Raw genomic sequence first — 27,476 nt, forward strand, 5'->3', positions numbered from 1 at the left:
CTCTTATATACACTTTCTTGTACTCTGTATTCTTCTATATAGAAACTACTAAAAATATTGGAAAAGAAAGATATAAAGATTTCAATATCTAGAGTTTGATGTTGTTTCCATTTCAACTTTATTTATAAATTTATATTAACAGGCCACTGTTATGACATAGACAGACAAGTTCAGTCAGTTGAACATTAAAATTATACTAATAGTTTTTTGTTCAATTTGTGTTTTAATTTCTTCCTTGTCCCAGAGTACCTCATATAATCTCAGGGCTATGGGACTGTTGAAGCTTACAGCAGGACTCCCTCCCATCAGCTGCAATGGAGCATGAAAGGGGTCCCGGGAGCATTAGAAGGGTCCCGGGCTGAAACATCATACTTTTTTCCATAGATGCTGCCTGGCCTTTTGTGTGTGTTCTTGTTTTAGATTCAATTCCAATTTGCAATGATAACTGTGTTTTATCATGGCACACATTTTGCTCTAAGATATCAGGGAAAGGTTACAGGCAGGCCCCACAAACACATCGTTTTGTTTACGTGAAGACTTAGCATTCTTCTGCTGAGGAGCAGGCGATGTCAATACTCTGAATATTCCTGTCTGGCCCAAGTTATTAATAAAGGTACAAAAAGGTCTGTAAGATAGTAGATTACAACATTACTATGCAATATGGAAAACACTCTGTTATCTCATAATTAATTAACAATTTCATTCCTCAATCTTTGAAATTTAAACATTTCATACCTCACCTCATAGCAAGCTTGAAAATGACAATCACCAGTTGCAGTGAAGTCAGAGCATCTTCTCTGCTTTCCATGGTGCAGACTTGTAAGACGCCTGACACTTGAGTACAGTCTCATAAGTGAGAGTAGAACTTATTCTCTTCCCTAATTTTCTTTCCCTTACTAAGGTTGTTTTGTTCACTTTACAAAAGAGTTTTTTTTTCATAATATCTCGAGAGTGTTTATTTTTAATGAACTACTTTTGTAGTTACATTAATTATTTTTATATTTAATATACACTTAACTGAAAGAGATTATTGGTATGGTCTTTCCATAGATTTATTCAGCAAAGGCTCTTGCTTTTGTTATCTATATGCCTCTCAAATAAACATATATACGGTCCCATAAAGTTCCAAAAGTAATAATACACATTAATAAATACACAAAAACATTTAAATGTATAAAGGGCATTAGCTAATAAACTTCTGTAATTTGCAAGCAGTGATCGGTTTTGTTACAAGGTGCAACTCCATATTAGAACAGGATAGAAAGGGAACCCCTTGACACAAGTGGTTTGCAACTGGTCAGCGTACTTGTGCGGATAATGATTGGTTCCTCATGTATATAATGTAAATAGAATTATTTTCACTGATCTTGTGAATACATTGATCCACAGATAAGAAATCAGTGGAAAATAAGAGGGAGTATATTGGAGAACGATGAACTGGGAAATTCAGACATACTGTATACATCATTGATATATAATCTGTCAATATCCAAACTGCATTGGCTAGGTTTCAAGTCATGATTTCTGAGTCAACTTACTGGAAAGATGGTATATTTTATTGGAATGATTTCCTTAAGTTCATTATGTTGATCTACATCTCTTTATCAAACAGTGTAAGTTTACTTGAGTTCTGCTTTAATCCTCTGCTTGATTCCTCGGAATAAAGGTCATTTGGAGAGTCTGTGATTCATTAGGATGGAAGGACAAGTGGTGAATATATTTAATATTTTGTAGGTTGTTTCCATTATCTGAATGAACCGTGAATTGCTTTAACATTGTCACCAAGATACCTTTCATCATTACCATGGCGACATATTTTCCCACACAGGATCGAGGACCAAAGCCAAATGGCCGGAAGTAGCAATGAGGTACCTAAAAATACAGAATTGTTAAAACTGAATGACACTTGTGCACAAATAGATGGAGATAGTATATTATAAACACAAGAAAGTTTGCAGATGTTGGAAATCCAAAGCAACCCGCACAAAATTCTGGAGGAACCCTACAGGTCAGGCAGTATCTATGGAAATGAATAAACAGACGAAGTTTCAGGCCAAGAACCTGCTTCAAGACTGGACAGGAAGTGGGCAGAAGACAGAATATAAAAGGAAGGAGGCTGGCTGTAAGGTGATGGGTGAAGCCATATAGAGACAGTACAATATTGTTAACTAAACAAGCACTTTGTGTGTTCAGTTTGCTTAAACCATAGACATAGGAGCAGAATTAAATCTATTCTGCTGCTCAGTTACGGCTGATATATTATCCTTCTCAATCTCATTCTCCTGCCTTCTCCCCATAACCTTTGACACCCTTACTAATCAAGAACCCATCAACCTCTGCTACAAATCCACCCAATGACTTGGCTAGAGCTTGTAGCGAGGTTAAACCAGGTTTATGCCACTATTTAGAATGGAGAGTCATATAGTTTTTTAAAAGATCTAAATGAATTCCTGGATTCACTCTGATTTTCTTTCTGATGCTGTACTTGATGGGAATCAAACGTCAAAGTTCAGAGAGAAATATGTATGGAAGTAGATCCTTTAGCCCAACTCAATCGTGGCATCTAATCGTTAGGCCTGTATCTTTCAAAACCTTTCCACTCCATCTACATTCCTGTCTGAATGTCTTCTAAATGTTTGTACTATACGTGCTTCAACTACTTTCTCTGGCAGCTTATTCCAGCACCCTCGTGGGTGGGGCATGGTAGCGTAGTGGTTAGTACAATGCTTTCCCTGCTGCTTTCTGTAAGGAGCCTGTTCGTTTCTCCCTGTGATCGTGTGGGTTTCCTCCAGGTGCTCTACAGTCCAAAGCCATACTCTCTGGTAGATTAATTGGTCATTTTAACTTGTCTCGTGATTAGGTCAAGATTAAACTGGGGGATTACTGGAAATGGCCTGTTCTGTGCCTGTATCTAATAAATAAATAAATAAATAAATAAACTCTCTAGTGCTGAAAGCAGTTACCATGTTGAATAATTAAACATATTATTTGTGCAATTAATTGTGGTTAGGTTGTTAGAAGTTTAGAAGTTAATAAAACAGCGTTCCGGTGATAAGTCTGGCAAGCTGGGAAATAGCATGACAAGGACAAGAAAGCACATCTGTGGCTCTACTTCCTCAGGATGCTGAAGAGAGTTGGCATGTGGCCTTTGACTCCCTAACATAGATGCGCCATAGAAAGCATTTTAACCAGCTGCATCACAGCCTGATACGGCAACTGCTCTGCCCAAGACTGCAAGAAACTGCCGTTAATTTGTGGACACATGTTAGTACATCGTGGAAATTAGCCTCCCCTCCGTGGGCTTGTTGCTATCTTGGTAAAGCACCCAACATACTCGAAGACCCCACTCTCCCTGGACATTCTTTCTTCTTTTCACTCCCATCAGTCAGAAGATATGACAGATTGAAAGCATACACCACAAGACTCAAGAACAGCTTTTATCCAACTTTTATAAGGCTACTGAATGGTTCTCTAGAGCAATTAGATGAACTCTTGACCTCAAAATCCACCTCATTCTGACCTTGCACCTATTTTCTACCTGCACTGTGCTTGATGTGGTACTGTAACATTCTGCTCTTGTTTTACCTTGTATTACCTCAGTGTACTGTCAGAATGAATTGATCTGTATGAGTGGTGTGCAAGACATGCTTTCCACTCCAACTTGGTGCATGTGACAACAGTAAGCCAATGTAGAGTCAAAATCCAGTTTAATGTATTGTGCTCCCTTTTTTTCCTTCTCCAAACCTGCCCAGCTGTCAGCCATTAATTCTTCCTTGGACTGAGGTCCTTCCTTGACCCCTGATCACCTTCTGGATCCCTCTCAATCCCAGCAGTTACACTATATGAGAATCAGCGCACAACCTGTCATGCCCCACCAGAACTATCTCCGAGGCTAACGTCCTGAGAATTGTAATTGTCCATCCAAAGTCCACCAGTATTGACAAAACAAGATGGAGAAGATCTTTCAGAACAGATTCATGGCAACAATTGAGGGAAGCAAAGAGAGCACCAAAGACAAAGCTGTCTCAAGTCTGCAAACAACTGAGATATAGTCATGGCCTAACTTAACTTAGGAATTGCTGCTCCTCATAATCAAATAGCTTGCTGGCCTCTAATGTCACAAATAGCAACGTCAAATTGGCTGAGGTGCTCCCCGTCATAGGAGCTGGAAATTGGTAAGGCCAGCCAACAGGGCTCTGCTGAAGTTGTCTACACTAATCGCCTGTATAGTGGGAACAACGGATTGCAGAAGCATTGATGAACTACAATCATACCATCGATTTTGGATGATGGAGATAGGAGGTAATCGATGGCCTACACTCCACTGGGGACTAAGGGCCCAAGAAGAAGAAGAATTGGTTGAGGTATAGCAAGTTCATTAGCACCATGAAACTAAACTGTTGACAGGTAAATGTTGGCAACAAAAATATCCCTAAATGCAAAAGGAATCACTAGTTCATTAATGGAGTTATCGAAATTTCATGTCCGTTGCTTTATGTTTTTGAGCCTTTTTGTTAGGAGGGGTGATGTATCTGTGCATGGTGCAGTTAGTTTACCAAGCACACCATACTCTCCAGAGAATGGAGCATCAGAACTAATCATGCATCCAATAACGGGAAGACTAAGACGGTAATGCAAAAAGTACCCTGGAAAGTAAAGATGTCCTCTCTGTTGCGTGTGTGCAATCTTGAACTTGGATTGTTAACCCCATTTGGTTCTATCCTCTTGCGTAGGGTATCAACTACCAGCCCAGGCAGTGTATACCTGCAGAAGCTAATTTTATCTTCCTTTAGTATCTACAGAGACCCTCATATGTGTTGAGACTGCATTCCAATTCCTGATCTATCCAGGAGGTCACTTGGATCTCATTACACTCTGAGCAATGACTTTCTTCCTCAGGGGTTCCTCTGAATAGGACTTGTGGGAACATCTACACATTGACAATGGAGAAAACATATTGGAACATCAGCATCTCCATTAAAATTGCCTTTATACTGTTTCTACACCGATAGAATAGTGCAAGTATGTTGAAAATGATGCAAAATACATCGTAGACCAGGCAGCTTCTGCTGTGAGGAAGAGTTAATACTTTAAGTCAATCAGAGAGGTCATTAACTCAAAACATAACTCTGTCCTTTTCTATTGATGCTAACTGATCTGCTCAGTTTTTAAATCATTTTCAGTGATTATTTCAGATTTCTAGCATCTGCAGTATTTTGCTTTTGTTTGGAATTGCAGATTAAATTGTTTGGCTTAGCATCCTAGTGGAGATACTCACACTTTGGGTAAAATTTTCCAGGCTGAACTCATATGGCTTGAGAAAAAAATCATCTTTATGCATGCGGCCCAAATTAAGGATAATGTTGGTACCCTTCTTCACTAGGAAGCCATCGATCATATCGTCCTTCAGTGCCTTGCGCATGGTTATGTCCACCACCGGCTGGTACCTCATGCTCTCATTGATAAAGTTCTCCAATATCTTCAGCTGCTGTAGGTCATTGTTCTGCACTTCCCTTTTCCCTGGAAATGAAGAGGGAAGTAGGAAATCTAATTTAGAATCTGATCTGTAGTCTTTATTATAAACTGCTGGAAAACAGTGATCTTAGGTCTCACTAAAGTCCACTTAGTGGATGTTAATAGGTGTCAGATGTTATGTCCATTCAGGTGGAGAATTGAAACATAGAAAACACGTAACATTAAAACACAGAACAGGCCCTTCAACCCATAACATTGTGCTGACTTTTTAACCTACTCTAAGGTCAATGTAACCATTCCCTCCTACATAGCCCTCCATTTTTCTATCATTCATGTACCATGATTCACTTGTCAACATATTTGAGTGATTACTGAGAAGCAACTCCATAAACACCCTTATTTCAGAATTGGAATATGAGCAGGAAGTCCTGGAGTATTCAAGGCACAGAGAGCAGCAAAGCCCTAAAGAAAGCTCATGGGATCTAAAGAAGCTTGAAAATATAGATGGAGATGGGATTGGGGGGGGTTTGACCTGTCAAGTAATTACGACTTTTTTTTCCAAATTTTCTGTATCTAGATCTTGTAGCTTTGTGAGTGTACTTTAGAAAGCTGAAGTTAAGATGACCATAAGTTTGTGATATTAGACAGAAAATCACCAGCAACATGTCTTACGCAAGTTAGCAAGTTCAGGAAAATTTCTGGCTCAGTAAGTGGTGTCACATCACTGTGTTAGGGAGTCTGGGTTCAACACTTGCTCCAGAGCTCTGAGCACAGTGGTCTTGCCTGATGTCCATTGGACAGAACTGCACTGATGAACCAACGTCCTCAGAGCATATTAAACTGATAGGAAAATAAACCTAAGAAACTATTTTGAAGAATGGAACAGTTATCCATGGTGTCCAGTCCAATATGTATTGTTCAGTTAAAATTACAACAAACAAGTGTCCATTTGTAAATATCTAATCAGCTAATCGCAAGGCAGAAATTCAATGCATAATAGCATGCAGACATGGTCAGATGGTTCACTTCTTGTTCAGGCCAAACACCAGATTGGGGAAGAAATGTAATCTAAGTGACTTTGACCATGGAAAGGTTGTTGGTGTCAGATGAGGTGGTTTGAGTATCTCAGAAACTGCTGATTCCTTGGATTTTCATCCACAACAGTCTCTGGAGTTTACAGAGAATGGTGCAAAAAAAAACGCAGTGAGCAGCAGTTCTATGGGCAAAAATACTTGTTAATGAGAGAGATCTGAGGAGATTTGTCAGACTGGTTCAAGCTACCAAGAAGGTGACAGTAAACTAAATGTTACAACAGTGATGTGCAGAAGAGCATCTCTGAACGCACCACATGCCAGACCTTGAAGTGGTTGGGCTACGGCAGCAGAAGACCACTAAGATACACTCAGTAGCTGCTTTATTAGGTACAAGAGGTAACTGTGCGTATCTGTCCATTGGCATATCCTTTTTTTTTGCAGGGACTAACTGGGCTGTTCCATTTCCTGATGTAGAGTAGTGCGAATCCTTTTGGCAATAGAACACTTTGACATGTTTTGAAAGTTACACAAAGGGACATTAAATGAATTAACGGCTTTCTTTCTTTCTACTGCATAGTGGTGCAGATATTAGTTCTTACTGCTCCAACAAGCCAGTTTTGATCCTGACCGTTGGGGTTATCTGTGCTGATTGGTTAATTTTAATATCAAATATCTCCTTCATGTAATTTATTGGCAAAAAAATAAACCAGCCAATGAACACTGTCTCACTTATTTTGCTTTCTTTTGCATCATTTATTTAATTTCTGTACAAGATATTAAGAGGAATAGACAGAGTGGACAGCCAGCGCCTCTTCCCCAGGGCACCACTGCCCAATACAAGAGGACGTGGCTTTAAGATAAGGGGCGGGAAGTTCAAGGGGGATATTAGAGGAAGGTTTTTCACTCAGAGAGTGGTTGGTGCGTGGAATGCACTGCCTGAGTCAGTGGTGGAGGCAGATATACTAGTGAAGTTTAAGAGACTACTAGACAGGTATATGGAGGAATTTAAGGTGGGGGGTATATATGGGAGGCAGGGTTTGAGGGTCGGCACAACATTGTGGGCTGAAGGGCCTGTAATGTGCTGTACTGTTCTATGTTCTATACAATATAATCTTAGTTTATATATATATAATATTGTAATTTATAGTATCTTTTATGTATTGCACTATACTGCTACGGCAAAACAACATATGTCAGTGATAATACACCTGATTTTAAGTCTGTAAAACATGAAAGGAGATTTGATGGGCAGGTGTCAGAGAGAATAAGTTACAGAGATGCAGAGAAATCAGACTAACGGGACTAGCTCCCCAGGAGCTGATGCGGATCCTGGTTTATGTGCCTCTGTGTCATTATAAACATTTGACAAAAGCAAGCTGCTGGAGGAACTTGACTAATTTGTCACGCAGCATCTGTGCAGTCAAAGATGTGGTCCCTCCCTTAGGTCTGAACCCTGCCTCAGGACAAGCTGGGCCTAAGAAAAATGTTTTTGAACTCGAGGCAGATAATGGAGAAGAGAAGACCCCATTTGAAATTTATCCCTGGTCACTGCCATGGTACATTATGTGCAAGTGCACATGGTATTCAGTTACTGGAACTGGGCATTATAATCAGATGCCAATATGATGTCTCCACTGTGCAGTATGCTTAGCACAATGAATAAGGGATGTACTTATAACTACAGATGAGTTTCTACTGAGTTGGACCACTCTTGAGTTATTAAGGATTTAGGTACAATACGGACCAGGAGTGTTAATGGTCTCTCTGAGAGCAGAAAGTCTCCAAATGTTCATTTTCACAGTCAGCAGACTTAAAAGAGGAGAGGAGGCTTTCCCATACTAACAGTTTTTGGAAGAGGATTTTTGTGGAGAGGATGAGGGAAGCTGAATGACACATGGACATAGGCTTGGGGTTCAATAGATGTCCCTATTTACATTGATCAGTCCCATAAGAGGAGAAATCCAGGGGCTTTGAATAATGAGTAGAGGAGAAATAGAATTCCACAGCAGAACAATTTCAACATTGCTGTATGTGGAGGTGATAACAAGAAAATGGAAATGAATGTTCATTTATTATATGTCATGTTATATGACGTGGACGATCATGGTCTTTCCATGACCATGATTGTTCTTTTCAAAATTTTATACGAAAGTGCCTTCTTCTGTGCAGTGTCTTTACAAGACAAGTGATGCCAGCCTTTATCAATACCCTTCAGAGATTGCCTGACTGGCATCAATGGACGCATAGCCAGGACTTGTGGTGTGCACCAGCTGCTCATGTGACCATCCACCACATGACCACATGGCTTCACATGACCCTGATCGGCAGCTAAACAGATGCTACACCTTGCCCAAGGGTGACCTACGAGCTAGCAGAGGGAAGGCACACTTCATACCTCCCCCTGTTTACTCTCTCCCCCCTCCTTACTCTCCGGTTTACCTTCCTCGAAACCCTCGCTGGTACAGAGTCGGTAAAAACGTGTCGGCCAAATCAAAACCGGCCAGATTTAGACTGCTCTCTCTCTCAGCTGTCTTTCTCGACATGCCGCGAGTGACCGCGCAGGCAGGGTATATCTTCAGATCTGAGGGAGGGGCCTCAATCCTCGCAGGCTGGGTTGTCAGCTTCACGGCTGCTCCCATTTTCCCTCCCGCTAGGTCGTTCCCCAGAAGGACATCCACGCCTTCCCCCGGCGACTCCGGCAGGACCCCCAGCTCCACTGGTCCCGACACCAACTCACAATCTAGAAGGACCCTATGCAAGGGTACCACTTCGGTCCATTTTCCTATGCCTCTCAGGGCTACCTCTCCCGTCGGAGGTCCGAACTCTAGCACTTTATGGCTAATCAATGATAGCTCAGCTCCACTGTCTCTCCAGATCCATACTGGAATTTGTGGGCCCCCCTCCTCCAGGGACATGGTTCCTACGGAACTAAACGTTTCACGCCCCTCCTGTACTCCATCTACTGGGAGCCCTCTCGCCGATTTTCCTATTGACGCGATACATCCTATAGGGATAGCTGCTTTCCCTTTTCCTGGCTCCTTTCTCGGAGCGGGGCACTTAGATGCAATATGTCCCACCTTTCCACAATTAAAACAGGTCAAACCAGGAAATCTCCAGGTTTCTGGCCTGGTATCCTCACTTTTCCGGCTAGCTCCCGGCTGAGTTTCTACCTTAGCCAGTGGGCTTTCCCTACCGTTCCCACGGTCTCTCGGGTAACTTTTTGTCGAGGAAAAGTTTGTCTTGTGAGTTAGGACATATTCATCTGCAAACCTAGCAAATTCTGCGACGGACCTAGTCGGCCTCTCGTTCAAATACATCCGGATCTCCTCCGGAACACAACTTTTAAATTCCTCAATCAACAGTAACTCTCTGAGACGCCCATAATCCTCGTCCACCCTTTCCGCGGTGCACCAACGGTCCAAGAGCACCCCCTTCTCATGGGCTAGCTCGGTATATGTTTGATTCCACCCTTTCCTTAAATTTCTAAACTTTTGTCTATAGGCCTCAGGTACCAATTCGTAAGCCCGGAGAATGGCCTCCTTTACTTCAGCATAATTCTCCGCTTCTCCCTCCTCCAGGGACAACGCCACATATGCTCTTTGGGCCTTCCCCTTTAACACACTTTGTAACAACGCCACCCACTGCTCTCTTGGCCACTTCTGATTTACTGCCACCTTTTCAAAAAGCAAGAAATAACTATCGACATCTGTCTCCTTGAACGGGGGTACCAATCTCAACTCCCTACTAACATTAAACCGCTCCACTCGGTCTAACTCTTGATCTCTTCGCTCGTTCCTTACCTTCTCCATCTCCCAGTCATGTTGCCTCTGTTTCTCTTTCTCGGCTGCTTCTAGCTCCTTTAGCTGAATTTCATGCTGTCTTTGCCTCTCAGCTTGGTCCTGCTCCTTTTCCACCTCTAACCTCTTTAGTTGGAGCTCATGGTCCCGTGTCACCTCTAGCTCCTTTAGGTGGAACACCTGCTCCCTTTCTCTCTCTCTCTCTCAACCCTTTCTTTCTCTCTCTCAGCCGCTTCCAGCTCTTTTAACTTAATTTCATGTTCCAGCCTTAATTTCTCCACCTCTAACTGAACCGTCCCACTTGATGGTACCTTTTCAGGGATATCTCCCAATACCCCAGCTTCAAACGCCTTCTTCCCAATGTAATACTGGGTTATGGCCCTTCGCACCTCCCGCTTTTTCATGGACGACCTCACTTCTGTGAGGTTCAACCCCTTCGCCAAATTTAACAAGTCTGATTTGGTGGCTGCCTCTAGCGCCCCCACAGTCGGGTTTTTCATAAATTCACCCACGTCCATCTTTGCTGGTTTCCCGTCTGGCTACCCGCGTAACCAGATTCAAGTTTTGGACTACAAGCCCGATTCACTGGCCTCCCAATTTGGTGTCAAATCCCGAGATGAGAAACCCCACGTTGTTACGTATCCCGTAACTGGATAACTCACCAGCAAAGATAGAGAGGTCTGTTGGAGTCTGATGGCTCTATTTTCGAACGTTTTATTCATAAAGGGGGGCACAAAAGTAAGGTTAATACAAACATTCAGAACATATACATTGGCAAAACTCAATCTAAAGCGCGGGTATAGCAATAATTATCATTAAGAAAATAATCTCGACTGTTGTCTAGGGGATAATATATTGTCCGTTGGAAATATAAAAGTCACTCAGAAGTCTGCAGACTTCAGTCTTTTTGGGGAATCGCTGGGTTTCACGTTTTTCCTTTGGTGGAGACGCATCTCCACCCCGTCACCCAAGAAGTGGATGATAATGTTTAAATTTCATTTTTATTTAGAAATACAGCATGGTAACAGGCCCTCCTGGCCCAATGAGCCTGTGCTGCCCAATAACACCCCTGTAACTAAGTAACCTACATCTCTGGAATGTGAGAGGAAACCAGAGCACCCAGTGGACTGTCACAGGAAGACAAATGTACAGACTCCTGATAGACAGTGATGGAATTGAACCCAGATCACTGGTGCTGCAATTGCTTTATGTTACCATGCCACCCCAGTTAATTTAATTTTGCCTCTGATAGGTTAGGGCCTGCTTATTGCTGTGTCCACTTGATTGTTTCAACCCAATGCACAAAACGAAATTCAGAGATACGATTGAAGCAGAAGCACAGCTCAAGGATTAGAATCAGCCCACGGTCAGTCAGTTGCTTTTTTACCTCCTGTTTCACATTCATACCTGTAACAGTCTGAATCTCTTCCAGTATTTTCTTCTCCACCTCGGGATGCTGCGCTATGAGTAACAACATAAAGTAGATGCTGACTGACATTGTGTCAGGTCCTGCTATCAGAATTTCTAGCAGGCTCTGTCTGACATTGTCTGGAGTCAGCTCTCCATGTGTCTACAGAGACAGAAGAAAGGCAATTTTATTTAAGTATTGGGTGACATAAAGTGAACTTTGTATTACCAAACAAGATAAAATATGACAAGACTGAAGGCAACACGAGTGAATCTGCAGATGCTGGAAATAAATAAAAAAACACAAAATGCGGGCAGAACTCAGCAGGCAAGGCAGCATCGATGGGAGGAGATAGTGACGACGTTTTGGCCCGAAACGTCGTTATTACTTCCTCCCATAGATGCTGTCTGGCCTGCTGAGTTCTGCCAGCATTTTGTGTTTTTTACAAGATTGAAGGTTTTGTTGTTTATAAAAATGCATCCCCAGAAGGAATTTTGCTTCCAAATCATTTACCATCTCACAAACAGATACATTAAGTCCAGAGCATCTGTGGATGTGAACTTCCCTCCATTGAGGGCATTTACAGCAGCAGGGGCAGAAAGAAGACCTGGAAGATCATCGAGGACACCAGTCACTCCAACCATAAACTATTTCAGCTTCTTCTGTCTGGCAAACAGTACTGCAGCATTAAAGCCAGGACCAACAGACCTGTTAGACTAAAGCCATTAGACTTTTAAATTCACATGTCTGTACATTGCGATGGATTCGAAACGCAAAGATTTTTTCTCCCTCACATTGTGGGATAGATGCAAGATTTAAATTAATTCTAATTCTAAAGTGAGTTTATCACTTATGTAAGATGAATCAACAAAAGAGATCGTTAATAACAGAAAGCAAAATAATACGGAAAATGCTGGAATTGGAAGTAAAAACAGAAGTGTTGGAAGAGCTCAGTCATCCAGCAGGATGTGGAAAGAGAAACCATTTAACACTTCAGATCAAGGAGTTTTTCTCTATGAATGGTAGAATTTTGACTAATTTAGGCATCTGGGATGGTGTGCAATTTCTTCTGTACTCAAGTCAATGCAGCCATCCTATTCACATTATGTCAAACCAGAGCTACCACTAAAGGTGAAAGATCTCTGCTTGACACATGCTAAGTCATGAGTTAGTCATTCAAACTTAGATATTTATTGAGATACAATGTGGAATCGGTCCTTCTGGCTTTTCAAGCTGCGCCACCCAGCAACGCCCGACTTAACCCTAGCCTAATCAAGGGACAATTTACAATGGCCAATTAACCTACCAACGGGAACATCTTTGGACTGTGGAGGAAACTGGAGCACCCAGAGGAAACCTATGGAGTCATGAGGAAAATTCACAAAAATCCTTAGAGAGCAACAGGAATTGAACCCGGGTCACAGGTGCTGTAAAGCATTGTCTGCTAACCACTACCATGCTGTCCCTTTTGCCTGATAAGTCTCGACTACAGGAATAGGCACACTTCAGTTTTCTGTTCCTTATTCCATCATTGCTTCGGACTCTGCTTTTCCATAACAAGACACTTCACCTTCAAACTTCCAGTGAATATTGTTGTCACAATCTACGTTCTCCACATGACCACGGATAGTCCACTGAGTGTTCTGGATAATCATTAGATCATAACCTCCAAGACCACAAACTTGTTGTTGGGTTTGGAGGCTTGCGTGCCTCAATGACCCAGAGAGCTATTTTGGCTGGAGTCGGGGCTGTATGCCTTGGCTCTTGGTAGGGGTCACCCGTGCCAAATAGGTCAAAGGGTAGAGGCCAGACTAAGAGTGGTCCATCAGTCCTCCAGGTTCAGGGCTAACAACCCTGACTGGTAAAACAAAAGTGTTAATGGAAACAGCAATGAAAATTTCTTCTACATCTGAGTGCGTCAATACTCCTGAGTCTCCAGCCAGGACTTGCGTGACTGATGGTAGTAAGAGCTGACAGGAAACTACTGAAGGAACCCCTGAACAGGCAGAAATGGAGGACCTTAATTGTTGCCCTAAATGCTAGTGATGTAATGGGCAGTAAGTATAAGTAAGCTATTAAGCTATAAGATCATAAGATATAGGAGCAGAATTAGGCCATTTGGTCCAATGAGACTGCTCCACCTTTTCATCATGGTTGATCCATTTCCTTCTCAGCTCTAATCTCCTGCCTTCCCTCCATAACCCTTCATGCCCTGATTAATTAAGAATCTATTCTTCAAATGTTTCCTGCCCTGGTCATTTTTGCTCCAAGATGGATGCAAATTTTCTTGCACTCTGTGTTTCACTTTGTTAACACAAGTTATTTTGATAACTGAAGTTATGCAAGAGTCCATCATTTTCTCATCATCAGATGAGTACAGTGAAATTTGGTAGCTATGCATATCATCTTGAACAAATACTGTGAAAATGATAATTTGAATAATATATTTCATTAAACTTAATGATCCGTAAGAATAAATAGGCTCTTTGTGTGGAAATTATTCAAATAAGATTCCAGGTACAGTTTATGCTCTGAATTGAATTAGCTGTTGTCACTGTGAAGGTACAGTCAGTTCTGGTGTCTGAGTGTGGGGGACAATCAGCTTGGTCTCAACATGTTTATTATTACACTGCTGGGAAATAAACTGAATTGTGAGAAAAGCCATGGAAACACATACAGGAAGGAATATTGCTGCGTGAATGAAGCCACAGGAGAAAAGTACTGGTAGATACAAAGCAGCTTCTTTATTTGACAAAGCAAGGTACGGCAGGCATCGTATGGAGACGCTTTTGCCTGAAAGGTCTCATGGCCCTATGTGGGGATCGATATTTTATCAGTCAAATATCAAAGGACAATTCCATATTTACAATGCATGGACAATGCTTTCTTTGAAACTACACACAACCTTCATACTTCCTGATTTGCATCCACACCACAGATAACCAAATTAATTTTAATCAGCATTGGCTGGTCTGGGATTCACAGCTTTTAGGAACCCTTTGTTCAGAGCTGCACTCCAAATTAAATGCAGAATGCATTTTCAGATGTGAAGACTGGTAGCCAAATCAGTTGCTAAATGGTTATGTCCTAAAAACAAAAAATGTTCTAACAGTCAAAATAACATAAACTCTTCATTTATTTCAAATTGAATAGCACTGAAAGGTGATAGTAAAAGTAAAGGGAAGACTAAGTGAAAAGGAATAATTTGTTGAAAATAAAGAAATAAAATTAAAATAGTTCAATAGTTCTATGGTTCAGTTTAATATCAGAGTAGAAAATAGTGAACAATAATTAAAAATAAGAAATAAAGAATAGTTAATTAAGTATTACTATAGAAAGGTGTTGGGATTAAACTATTAAAGTAACCCACATTTAAAAGTAAGAAATAAAAAAAATTAAAAATCAAAGACTAAGGCAAAAACGTCAACAAAAAAGGTAAAATTGTTCAAAGTAAGTGAATGGGAATAAAAATATTAAATTCTAGGAGAGTAATATTGTTAAAAATAAAGTTTTAAGAATAAAAGGAAAAATGTACTAAAATAGAAATATGAAGAGAGAGTTAAATAGAAATGGAAAATTAAAGGATGAGACAACAGGATGAAAAATTGAAAACCAGAATGCGTAAAGAAACAAAATAAAAAAGTAAATCTAAATGAAAGAATGGCAGCATTAATAAAATGAAACAGAGTGAACAAAAAGAATTGAGAATAAAAGAAATGACTGGAAAAAAAGCCCTTATAAATTATGAGCGGGGCAAAGAAAACCTTAACAGGATACAAGAGAGTGAAGAAGAAAGTCAATCATACTAGGATGCCCAGCAATGAAAGACAGAAATTATATTTCAAGTCACAAATATTCAGAAACTGACATCCGTTCAATACTCAGGTAATGTCATTCAATCCTTACTGTGAAAATGTCCGTAATACACGATAACTAAATGGCAATTTAATACTTAATGGAATATTAATTAAGTAGGCTCTTACCTGTGCAAAAATCAAGTCAGTTGCAAAGTCAGTAATGTCGTGCAATTTCTCAGTATCTCTCAGTTCTTGTTGCTTCTTCAGTAGCAGCTCTTCTACTGCATCCTGCAGATCCTGACTGAAATTCGAGAACAATGGGAATGAGTTTGACAACATATGAACTTAAGAAATAAGACCGGAAGTTGGCCATAAGGTCCAACATTCAAAAAGATTGTTGCCTAAGAAATTGGATCCATTTACATCTGTCAGACATATGTAAGGTGTACATAAAAGAAGTTGCATATATTTTAAAATGATTGTCCATTTGAAGAGGAAGTCTCATCCGTTGAGCAATTGGACCGGACACTCCACGTAAGCAGTGTTGCCATTTCTGTGGTGGCATTCGTGAGAGATGACAGAATCATTTTCTCAGTTTCTCATTCTCAGCTATAAAACTCGTGCAAAAATATGCATCCTATGATCACTGTCGCGCAAGGAACACTGCACCCATTCACTAGCCAATTATGACTGGAAGTATCTGCACTCGGGCATTGATGTTCTGCTCCCTAATTGTGTATGCCTGACTGATCATGATTCTGCTTGTGAGTCAGATCTGCCCTGTGCTATTTGTATCCAGAACAACTTTAGGCTTCTGAGCTCAATGCTGTGATACGTACCTGAAAAGCTGTTCAAGTGCTGGGATGACACAGTGTGTGGTGATGCATGTGTGAGCATGGTCTTGAGGTACTAGGAAGGAAGGGGGCCTGTGAGCAGTTGTGATGAAGATCCATGCTCCAGCCCTCTCCACAACAGATTTTTTTTGGTACCATGCTCTGGTTGCCATGGTGAGTGTTCTTTAAGACACTGACACATTTCCCAATGGCCAGCACAGCAGGTGAAAGCTCTGCACGATGAAACCTTCAGGAGTTGAGCAGGCCATACTTCAATGTAGCAGACTAGGGAAAAGCATGTTTTCCTCAAATTAAAAAAAGGTAAATTTAATCAACTTGACTTTCTGTTTTCAAATGGGTCAATCAACTGGGCAATAATGCTAACGGAAAACCTGTTTAAGCAACCAAAATCAAATGAAAACCAATCAAGGCTAAAGGCTCATTTGATCACAGGTTTCAACTCCTGTTCCCATAATCACTAATTCCCCCATAGTCCTAAATCTATCTATCTCCAGCTAATTATATGTAATAACTCCACCTTCACAGCTCTCTAGCATTAAGAATTGCAAAATTCACCGTCTAATGTGAAAACAAATTCCCACTTGATCTTATATGATGGCTATTTACTCTGAGACTGGCCTACTTTATCAGGTTTTTTTCAGCTTGTGGTGAACTACATATACCTGTCTGGACATGCCCCCGCCCCCACCCTGCTGACTGCTCCTGTGGCTTCTCCCACAGACCCCGGTATAAAGGCGATTGAGGCCTGAGCCCTGCCCTCAGTCTCCAGGATGTAGCATGGTGGTCAATTGCTGTTTGTTCTTTCTTCCAGCCAATAAAAGCCGATATCTCACCTCACGTCTCCGAGAGTTATTGATGGTGCATCAATTTTATTGGCTGGAAGTTTTAAAACATGTAAAGTATTTTACTTCTGGAAAAATTAGACTTGGACTCCCAAGCCCCAGAAGCAGCTCTTGCCTTTGAACTCTGGCTTGCATGCTCCCAATCATACTTGGAAGCGATTCCAGTGACTGAGCCTGCCCCAATGTACAAAATCCTACTATCAAGAGTAAGTCCGAAAGTATTCTCCCTTATCAGAGACCTGCCGACCTACCAAGAGGCACTGGACGCCCTCAAAAGACAGTACCTGCGGCCGGTGAACACCGTTACGCAAGACATCGCTTAGCGACGCGGCGACAGCGAACCGACGAGTCGAGCGGGCAGTTTCTCCGAGCCCTATAGACACTCGTGCGAGCTTGCGACTGCAAAGGACTGACGGCGGAACAACATGCGGAGCTGCTAGTACAAGTCACCTTCGTTACGGGGATCAGGAAGTCTGCCACTGGGACCACCCTACCGGCTTGGCTGACATCCCCAGGGCCAGTGCTGCTCTGGAAGCATGTGAGGAGCAATAAATACTTCCCACTAGTCGAGAGAGTTCACCTTCTACATGCGAACCCCCAGTATGCCTACGTGGTCTTACCTGATGGGCGGGAGGACACGGTCTCCGTCCGTGACCTGGCGCCCGCAGGAGCAGCAGACCACTACCCGGAACACTCCACGGTAACTGTGAACCCTGTACCCGAGGTGACACCGCGCACACCGAGCCCTACACAGACTCCTCACGACACTCCTATACCGGGCGTCTCGCACGCGCATATACCAGGCGCCTCGCACACGCATGAGGGATCACTGATGCCTAGTGGGCTGACACCTCCAGTTAGGCCGGAACCATCTCAACCACTGTCTCCGGTGCAATCACCACCGGCACCTGTGCAATCACAGCCGGTGCTATGTAGATCGCAGCGACAGATTTGACCACCTGATAGACTTAACCTGTAAATATACTTGTAAGAAACTTCGCCCCATTGGGGCTCTTTTTTAAAACAAGGGGGGGGGGTGAATGTGGTGAACTACATATACCTGTCTGTCTCCCCCCCCCCCCCCCCCCCCCCCCGGCTGACTGCTCCTGTGGCCCCTCCCACAGACCCCGGTATAAAGGCGATTGGGGCCTGAGCCCTGGTCTCAGTCTCCAGGAAGCAGTGTGGTGGTCAACTGCTGCTTGTTCTTTCTTCCAGCCAATAAAAGCCTATATCTCGCCTCACGTCTTGGTGAGTTATTGATGGTGCATCACAGCTCTCATTCTGAACCGTACTGGATCACTGGCGAGAATGTGGTGGGTGCACGTATCCAGTTGATATCATGGTGAATTGATTGGCCTTTCACACAGGGAAGACTAGATCACATAAAATATAAATTAAATATTTCCTTAGAAGACAACCACTTCCTGACAGGAATCAATCTGCTGAACATATGCTGCACTGCCTTCAGAACAATTGTCTCCTTCCTGATAGCAGACTTGAATTTGACATTCAGACTTGGCATAACTAAAGCCAGATGGGTCAATGCTAGAAAAAAAAGAGATCCTGGCTAACATTGTATCATCGTCTATAAATGAAAGGAAGAGGATTATTTGCTTTGTTTCACTTTATCTGATGTCGTGTGGGAGTGTGGCTTATTTACTGGTCGAACGCTGCTTCAGTCGTTGATTGGCCCGTTTGAAATCTGTAGCTGCTCTTTTCTATCAGTTGCCTTGTGGGCCACAGCACTGGTGTCTAGTTTCAAAAGTCCCCAGGTATAAGAACAGCAAGTTGAAAAGGGTTGCTCTCCTTCATTCCTTTGCCCAAGGGCACACTTCACAGAACCATTGGGAAGGAATGCTTCAGGTTTAAAAGATATGCACACATTTAGCTAACATCTGTTGAATATTTAATTTTGTGCAATATGGGGGACTTATACATTTGACTGAATCTTTTGTCGTTTGTAAATAAAAGATTAATATGCATATTCATAGTCAGTACTTTCTGTCTTGCTCACCAAACCCATGAACCTGCTTCCATGTTACTTATCTCCATGAAAAACAACATACATTCTAGCTATCGTTTAACTAAGTTACCCTTGAATGAGTTCCGGATGTCCGTTTTCTCTATTCTACTCCAAGGCAACCTCAACCTTAATAGGCTCAAGATGGAGTTTTCATTGATAAAGAAAATAATACTCACGCAGCCTTTTCATACTTCTTGTACATACATTTGAATTTGAAGAAGATATCAGGTTTCAGTAGGAGTGACTGCCAGGTGTCAAAGTACTTCTGAACTTTGGCCACAATTTCTCCCTCTACAAAATCAAAACAACTTCTTAAAAACTCGTAACTGCAAGACATTCTGCAGGTGCTGGAAATCTTAAGCATACACATGAAGTGCTGGAGGAACTCAGCAGGTCAGTCAGCAACAATGGAGCAGCACAAACAGGCTGAGAGTCTGATCAGGACTAGAAAGAAATGGGGCAGAAGTTAGAAGATGAAGGGTCTCAGGCTGAAATGTCTGCTGTTTATTCCCCTCCTTAGATGCTGCCCGAGTTGCTGAGTTCCTCCAGCATTTTGTCAGTTTATGAAAAACTTTATGGTTCCTTCTTTAAAAACAAACAGGTAATCTAGGAATGAATGCATGCTTTTTGGCTGGTTTAAGTATCCATGCCATTCACCCTCCACCAAGTTTTTTCCCGTTCCCAACCCTTGCCATTCAAGAAGGGGTGAGAGGCTACATATCAATACCCTGAAGGGGAAAATTTGCTTAATTCAAAGCCAAATCTGCCCACCAATATTCTGCACTGTTTCACTTTTCAATTCTTATCCTGGATTAAGATGCCAGAAGAACAGTGGTGTGAAATCAACCCATGCAAATTTTGTAATGAACTGGACCTGCATGAATTTTCGTGAATATAGATAATTGTTTTATGAATGGCTGAATTAAAGTGCTACAGAGGGATTTGGTTTGAGCATTCATTATCCTTTGACTAATGTGCCACTTAATCTTGAGCTGTATCGGATTGATTGCAAGGACATGACATGAGCTTCTCCTACGATAGTGCACGGAATCGATTGGGCTTCCTGTGCGTGGAGGGCTCTCTAACTTTCACGCAGACTTTTAAGGGTGCATGAGTTCATTTTGGGTAGGCTCAGTTTGTAACTCCTACACTGTGAACCATTCAGTGATTCCAAGAATGGATTCACTATACAACCTGAAATTCCTACTCTTCGCAGACTTCCACGAAGCAGAAAAATCCCCAAAGAATAAATGATGGAAACATTACTAATATGACTCAGTGAAAATATTTAATCCTTCTACTTTATTGTCATTCTTGCTCCGCTGGTACATAAACAGACCCCCATTGCCGGAGCAAGCGTCGTAGAGAAGTACAGCATAGAAACAGGCCCTTCAGTCCATCTAGTCCATGCTAAAAACATTTAAGTGGCCTACTCCCATCGACTTGCGCTGGGCCCATAGCCCTGCATACCACTACTATCCCTATGTCCCTATTGAAACTTCACTTAAACGTTGAGATCGAGCTCGTATGCACCACTTGTGCAGGCAGCTCATTCCACACTCTCGCCACCCTCTGAGTGAAGTGCTAATAGGATAGAAATCAACCATGATGAGCAACAGCAAAGAGCATTCTAATTATTTCGGTCATTTTTGCATAGAACAGGGCGACTTGCACAGCACCCACATTATAAAAATATTATTATTATTACTGTCCAAACCAAATGATTGCCATAAACCAGGCCACAAATTGGAATTACCATGCAGAGGCACTCGGAGGAATAGACGGTTGGCGATGTCTAATGTTATGGCCCTCAGGAAGAGCAGAACATCGACTTTGGTGGTATTGTTGTTTCCTCCTAACAGCTTCTCCAAGTGATCACGAGTAGACTCCACAGTCATCGCAAGAGTTCTCTGGAGAATGGGGCCGGTCAGGGCTGAAATGGTTAGACAGACCACTGAGAACAAATCTTAAGAACCGACACTGTTGACTGTGGAGAAAACATATTCACTTGTAATTCAGTTGAATTATACTACAGTATTAGGAAGAGCCTCACATTCATGCAACAGACCTAACACAGAACACGTAGCGTCTCCTGCAAGGAGGAGGTGAAGGCATAAAGCAGAAATGCATATTCCTTCAGGAGTGTTTAAAAAATACAACACAGAGAAGCTTCAGCAAAATTGCACCATCTAGGGCAGGCATGGGCAAACTACGGCCCGCGGGCCATATGCGGCCCGTTAAGCTTTTTAATCCGGCCCGCAGAACTTGATGAAATTATATTAATAAACCTTGTTAACGTTTTTTCCCCGCAATTCTGGCGTTTTCCCAATAGATGATGCACTCTATGTACATTGACCTTTGTTGAGGTGCAGCGTATTACTCCACATTTGCGCTTTACTCTTTGTTCGGCTCGACCTATTTGTGTGAACAGGCGTTCAGCGTCATGAACATCAACAAAGCCAGCCACAGATCCAAGTTAACTGACCAACACCTCAGATCCATCCTGAGAATCGCCACAACAAAACTAAATCCAGACTTTGATGCGCTGGCTAAAAAGGGAGACCAACAACACTGTTCCCACTGAAATTAAAAATAAGTTTCTTCGTTGTGTTATGTAAAAAATGCATTTGAAAATATTTTTTTCAATAAGCCTTACATGTTACATGTCATTTCTGTTAAGTGATGGACATGAGTTGTGCGCAGGTGCACGTATGTTCTCAAAATAAAAAATACGCTCCAGATCAAATAATGCGCTCCACATACTGGTGCGCTGTCACTGTTCTGTCCTTGTGCTGATCGTTGTTGAGTTTTGGCACAGGGGACAATTGAATAAGAAGGAGCAGGACAAGTAGACCTGCATCTCCTACCGTTTTTGAAATAAAGACAGTCAGAAGGAGAGTGATGATGATAATATCTTGAAGGATAACAGAATTTTCAGTGCTTTAAAATAATAACTGGTACTATTAAAAAAAGCTGTATTTTATTCATTTAATTTTCAGTGTTTTAAAAGTCATTTCAATAAATAGCTAACTACCATGGGGCTTCAAAGACAGATATTTTGTTGTAATGCATTTGTTCATTTTCAATTGAAATTAAAGCACATGTTTTCTACATATCCCATGATATTTTATTTTCTCTTATGAGGTGTATTACCAAAACACTCCATCCATCTGCTCCTGGTCCGGCCCCCCTGTCAAATTTTAGAGCCCTTTGTGGCCCTCAAGTCAAAAAGTTTGCCCACCCCTGATCAGGGGCTTACAGAACAAATTCTTGTAAAGGACTGGGGGGCATCAAGGATGGGCAGTGACTCATTTCTGGAGCAGTCCAGAACAGGTTTTACTTCAGCAGAAAATATTGTAATTGATTAGCATCAATTATTCTGTTATAAATCAGCAAGTGAAATAGGTGAGTAACTGACCTGTAACTAACCCTGCTCTAGCTCCCAGCCTTTACTGGGACAGCAAATGGCTTGATTTGTGATCATTTGGTTCCTGACTTGCAAAGGAAGCCAATATTATTCCTATGGACTTTCAAGCCAAAATATGAAGAGCTTAACACCATCAGAGATGATCTTTGACAAGCACAGCCCCTCCTCTCAGGAATGTGCCTCGCATGTGTAAACTGACAGAACAAGTGCCGAACTCCTGCTCACTTCTCACAATCCTGACATGCCTACTGCCAAAATTGAGAAAGTGCCTGGCGTTAATGCATTATTTTGAGTTCTCTCCTGTGGAGCAACCAGTCCACTCGATCCCCAGATTTCTTGGTGAGTCACTCAAGACTGGAAGTAATGCAGCCTCTGGTCATGACTTGAACTGTACTCTAGTGGACTGACAGAAAGATATTATTTAAACTTGAATAAAGTGTAAACAAGTCCATGAAAGAAAAGTTACAATCATTTAGTAAAGGAAGATAATACAGAATAAAATACAGTACGACAATTATTGAAAAAGAAAGATAGACAAGAGGTATTAACCCAGAGATTCAGGCAATACTAGTCTCTGAGTACTGATCAAACTCTGCTTTCGCACCAAACCGAAACATTATTAAAAGTAAAGCTAGTTAACCTATAGATGCTGCCTGACCTGCTGCGTTCCACCAGCATTTTGTGTGTGTAACATATCATGTACTGAATATAAATCCAATATTAATTCCATGCAAGCAAAACAAAATAACAAGTGAGGAATAAAATGTATTATTGTAACTCAGTTTGATTTTTCATCCCTAGTATCACACTTGAATGTAACGTCTATCATTCTTCAAGAATGTAAATTTTCCGGCTGTTATAGAACTTTAAAACTAATTTCAAATCACTGCTTCTTCTTCCATGGGTTTCTTATTTTGGTGATGGCAAAACTTGCAAGCAGAAGATTTTTATTAAGTCAAAAATCTGCCTTAAGGACTTGTAACTGAAACTTCCCAGAAGTATGTAATCTCATGGATTAATAGTTCAAATATAGTTCTTCTACATAGTAGTTCATAGAATATTATCAATATAAAACTACTGTTGGTTACATTGTTCACATGATTGGAGATATTTCAAGATTAATGGTTCAAGACTGTTTATTGCCAATCTTCAGTATACAGACTATAGGAAAAGAGAATTTATAACAATAATATAAATACAGATAACACTTTTTTCTATGTCATTGTCACAATTTTAAGGAGTAAAAGAAAATATAACGGATTGACACAATAAATTAATTCTTTCTTTATAATCATATAGCTCTAGCATTTCCAGCATAATCTTTTGTCCCCATTAGTTGACCTAAGGACAAAGAGGCTTCTTGAATCTTATAGCCTTTTCCTTGCAGACTAATGGAACTGAGTGGTAGAAGAATTGCCAAGTTTAATGACGTGCTTTCATAAAATATCATATGTTTTGTGTACCACTGTGCCTTGCACCCTGATTTGGAGAAATGTTAACACGAGGAAATCTGCAGATGCTGGAAATTCAAGCAAAATGCTGGTGGAACACAGCAGGCCAGGCAGCATCTATAGGGAGAAGCACTGTCGACGTTTCGGGCTGAGACCCTTCGTGAGGACTAACTGTGTGTGTGTGTGTGTGTGTGTGTGTGTGTGTGTGTGTGTGTGTGTGTGTGTGTGTGTGTGTGTGTGTGTGTGTGTGTGTGTGTGTGTGTGTGTGTGTGTGTGTGTATATATATATAGTTAAATGACAATCAACTTGACTGGACTTGACTGTTAGGGTTTTTCAGTTCAAATCTTCCTGATTATTTGAAAGATGTTGGATACTTACTTGAAGAATTATGTTTTTTTTTAAAAAAGTTCAACGTTCAAACTGGCATAGTGTAATTTGGTCAAACATCCTCCCAGTTGTTAATCTATTTTTGATGTAGCAACATAGCATCGCTGCTGGACAATTGGATATATATTAATTGAGTGCAAGAGATTTTGGGATCAGAGCAGCCATTTAATACAATGTATTCTTAAACATCCATGATTGAGCCCTTTCAGAAAGACTGAGGCAACACTTCAGAACAAACGCGCCAAAACATCTTTTACCTTTAGCAAAATAAGACCGTGTCTGCTTCCAGATGGAAGGATTATTATTGAAAATGATGCCATTTTCATTCATACCAATGCACTGAAGGGCATGCTTGCTTCCAAACCTGGAGATGTAGTGACCTTTCTTCATCACATGGTTGACAGCAGAGGACCTAAGAGAAAAATCAGAAGTGTGAGGAATTTAGTCATCCATCTGAAAAGTCCAGTCTAATCCTGGCCAACAGTACAGATCAGCATCAATGGCAAAAATCATGATGTATCTGCTTATGTTTAACTGTAAATGAAAAGACTGATTCAACTTTCCAAGTTCAAGGAAGTATATTATCAAAGTATATATATGTCACCATATACTATTCTGAGATTAATTTTCTCACAGGCATTCACAGGAATACAATAGAATCAATGGAAAACAACCAATGTGAAGAAGACAACCTGTGCAAGTACAAATAAATAAATAGTACTAAGAGCATAAGTTGTAGAGTCCTTGTTCTATGTTGTGAAGAAGAACTATAGTTTGTGGAACTGGTTCACTGCTGTGGTGAGCCAAGTTATCCACACTGGTTCAGAGGGTCTAGACAAGAAATAAAGTCTGGATAGTGTCTGTACTGCAACCAGGCTGTTCCACAAATCAAATAAATGCTTGTTCAATTTTATTGCAAAGGTGATTTTCTGTCCTTTAGCATGAGTGCAGTTAATATGGTTCATGGCAGAGTATTATTCAATAGACCATTAACTTCCTGAGAACTTGCAAATGGATTTACCTGCTAATAATAAGAGTTTCCTCACCATGGATCCACACTCTCACTATCCCGCCATACTTTTCATTATAATAATTGCTGGCGCTGCCAATTCCCATCCACAAGAATCTACCATAAGAGATGAGAGGTCCAATGCCCAGGCAAAAAGAAGGACCTGCATAAAGACATTGCACAGTTAGCAATACTGGAGTGACGGCTCCTTTGGTTAACTTTCTCGGATGGAAACGTTTACCTGGCAAGGTTGCTTTCTTTTGAGAGAGCTTGAGAAAAATGAGAAGCAGTCCCAGGAGAAGCAGCAGAGGAACTGTGGCCCTCGATGCCATTCGAGGCACCACCTCAGCTGTTGCATTTTGAAAGGCTGGCTGGCTCATCTGCAACAAATTCTTGTCCGGGGCAAACTCCTTCATTTCCATGTGAGCTGAAGTTTGAAAGAAAGAGGTTGCAAGCCACGTCGAAGACCGTTTCTGTGAATGAATCTCGCACAAGACGAATTTTTATATGGCCGCATGGGAGGAGTTTAAACAGCAGGGACTGGAAACAAAGTCAAAATAAAAATGATAAAGTCACTTTCTCAAAGGGCAAAATTCCACATAACCTTGGCATAAAATCAAATAAGATGCTGCTTACAATGCTAACTTTAATCTGTGATTTTGTCCTTGAACACTTATTGGTCTACTTGGTGCAGACTATTTACCAAGATTGATCTTAATTAAGTTATGTAAAATGTATCAGACAAGTCTGTAGATTTTACAAACTGCATTTTATTGCATTCCTTTACTAATCAGTTAAAATAGGAATTTCCTTTTGATCCCAAGCATTATTCTGTCTCCTGTTTATTTGATTGCTGTCAAAATAATTTCTTTCCCCTACTATCACAACTTCATACCTGTCTTTATTTGAAGTGCATTTTGCATTGAGTTTCCTCTTTCGTTCCCCATCTTTGAGCATAGCATAACCCATAATAAAACCGAACTAGTATATTTTTGCTTTTATTCCATGTAGGCATCTGAACATGATTATATCAAACTTTTAGTGTCAAAACCTGCAACATTTTGTCTAAAATGGAGCTAAAAGTTGAGAATTTGAGTATTCCAACATTGCATTCAAGCTGTGACATGATATGTACACTCCTAGAGGGAGACATACACCTCATGCTGTCAGTTTTGTAGTTTACTGGCTTAGAATAACGTGTATTGAATCACACCCAGTTTCACGTACACTTGAACCTGATAGATGACATCTCTCCTCTGAGCCCACATGTAGAGGTTCCCCTTAATGCTTTTCTGGCAAGATTATCCTCTGTTCATAATGTACTATAGCCTCTTTCAGAGAATTCTAACCCATTTGATATTACGATCAAAGGCTCCTCTAACTCAAATAACTTAGTACAAAAACACAAAATAGTTCAGTGTGTGGGACTTATTGCTTGCCGAGAGTATAATTTAAAATCTCTTAGAAAATATTTGCCAATATAATACAATGCCCTAAAACAAAAACAAAACACATTTGAAATTTAATCCTAATCTATTTTAGTATACAGTTACTGTATATCTTCTGACACTGTGAGAATGTTCTAAAATGCAACAGCACTTTATTCTTTAAAATTCTAGCATGGAGTAAAATAATTGTGATGTTTGTCTTTGAATAAATATAAAATTCAGTATTTTGTGGAAACAATTCTTCCTCACAGGTAGTTCATACTTGTGACTGAAGCATTTTGGATTAAATTAAATTGCATAGGTTCTCTCAAATATTGCTTACAAATTACCTTAATTGTCATCCATCAGTGATGTAGAATTTCTGCCGATGTATTGCAGTTCAGATGGTAGCTTTATTTAAAAATATCTTTCATTCAGAAATACCTGGGACTTGAGGAATATTCCTTTCCTGATCCTGCGCCAGCCGTTTTGAAAAATGTTTTGCTTTGTAGCCCTGTGTTCAGTGTCTTTCCTTTCAATGGCG

At 41.0% G+C, this 27,476-nt stretch overlaps 1 protein-coding gene across 3 annotated transcripts; it reads right to left on the minus strand.

The window, feature by feature from the left end:
* Window positions 1-101: 101 nt before the first annotated feature.
* On the minus strand, window positions 102-27,470 carry LOC132382520 (aromatase). Of its 3 annotated transcripts, none has more exons than XM_059952794.1 (10): window positions 27,283-27,470; window positions 25,747-26,045; window positions 25,518-25,668; window positions 24,829-24,908; window positions 20,987-21,163; window positions 19,407-19,521; window positions 15,698-15,812; window positions 11,714-11,876; window positions 5,279-5,520; window positions 102-1,872 (listed from the first exon to the last, which is right to left on the minus strand). In XM_059952794.1, the coding sequence occupies exons 2-10, from the start codon at window positions 25,925-25,927 to the stop codon at window positions 1,636-1,638; spliced, it is 1,461 nt and encodes a 486-aa protein (XP_059808777.1). In that variant the 5' UTR covers window positions 25,928-26,045; window positions 27,283-27,470; the 3' UTR covers window positions 102-1,635. The 3 variants fall into 3 exon arrangements, with proteins under 3 accessions (XP_059808777.1, XP_059808775.1, XP_059808776.1); XM_059952792.1 differs by having other exon boundaries at window positions 24,754-24,908; XM_059952793.1 differs by having other exon boundaries at window positions 24,754-24,908; window positions 27,377-27,469.
* Window positions 27,471-27,476: the final 6 nt, after the last annotated feature.

The sequence above is a fragment of the Hypanus sabinus genome, chromosome 28, assembly GCF_030144855.1.
Source record: "Hypanus sabinus isolate sHypSab1 chromosome 28, sHypSab1.hap1, whole genome shotgun sequence".
NCBI classification, from domain to species: Eukaryota; Metazoa; Chordata; class Chondrichthyes; order Myliobatiformes; family Dasyatidae; genus Hypanus; species Hypanus sabinus.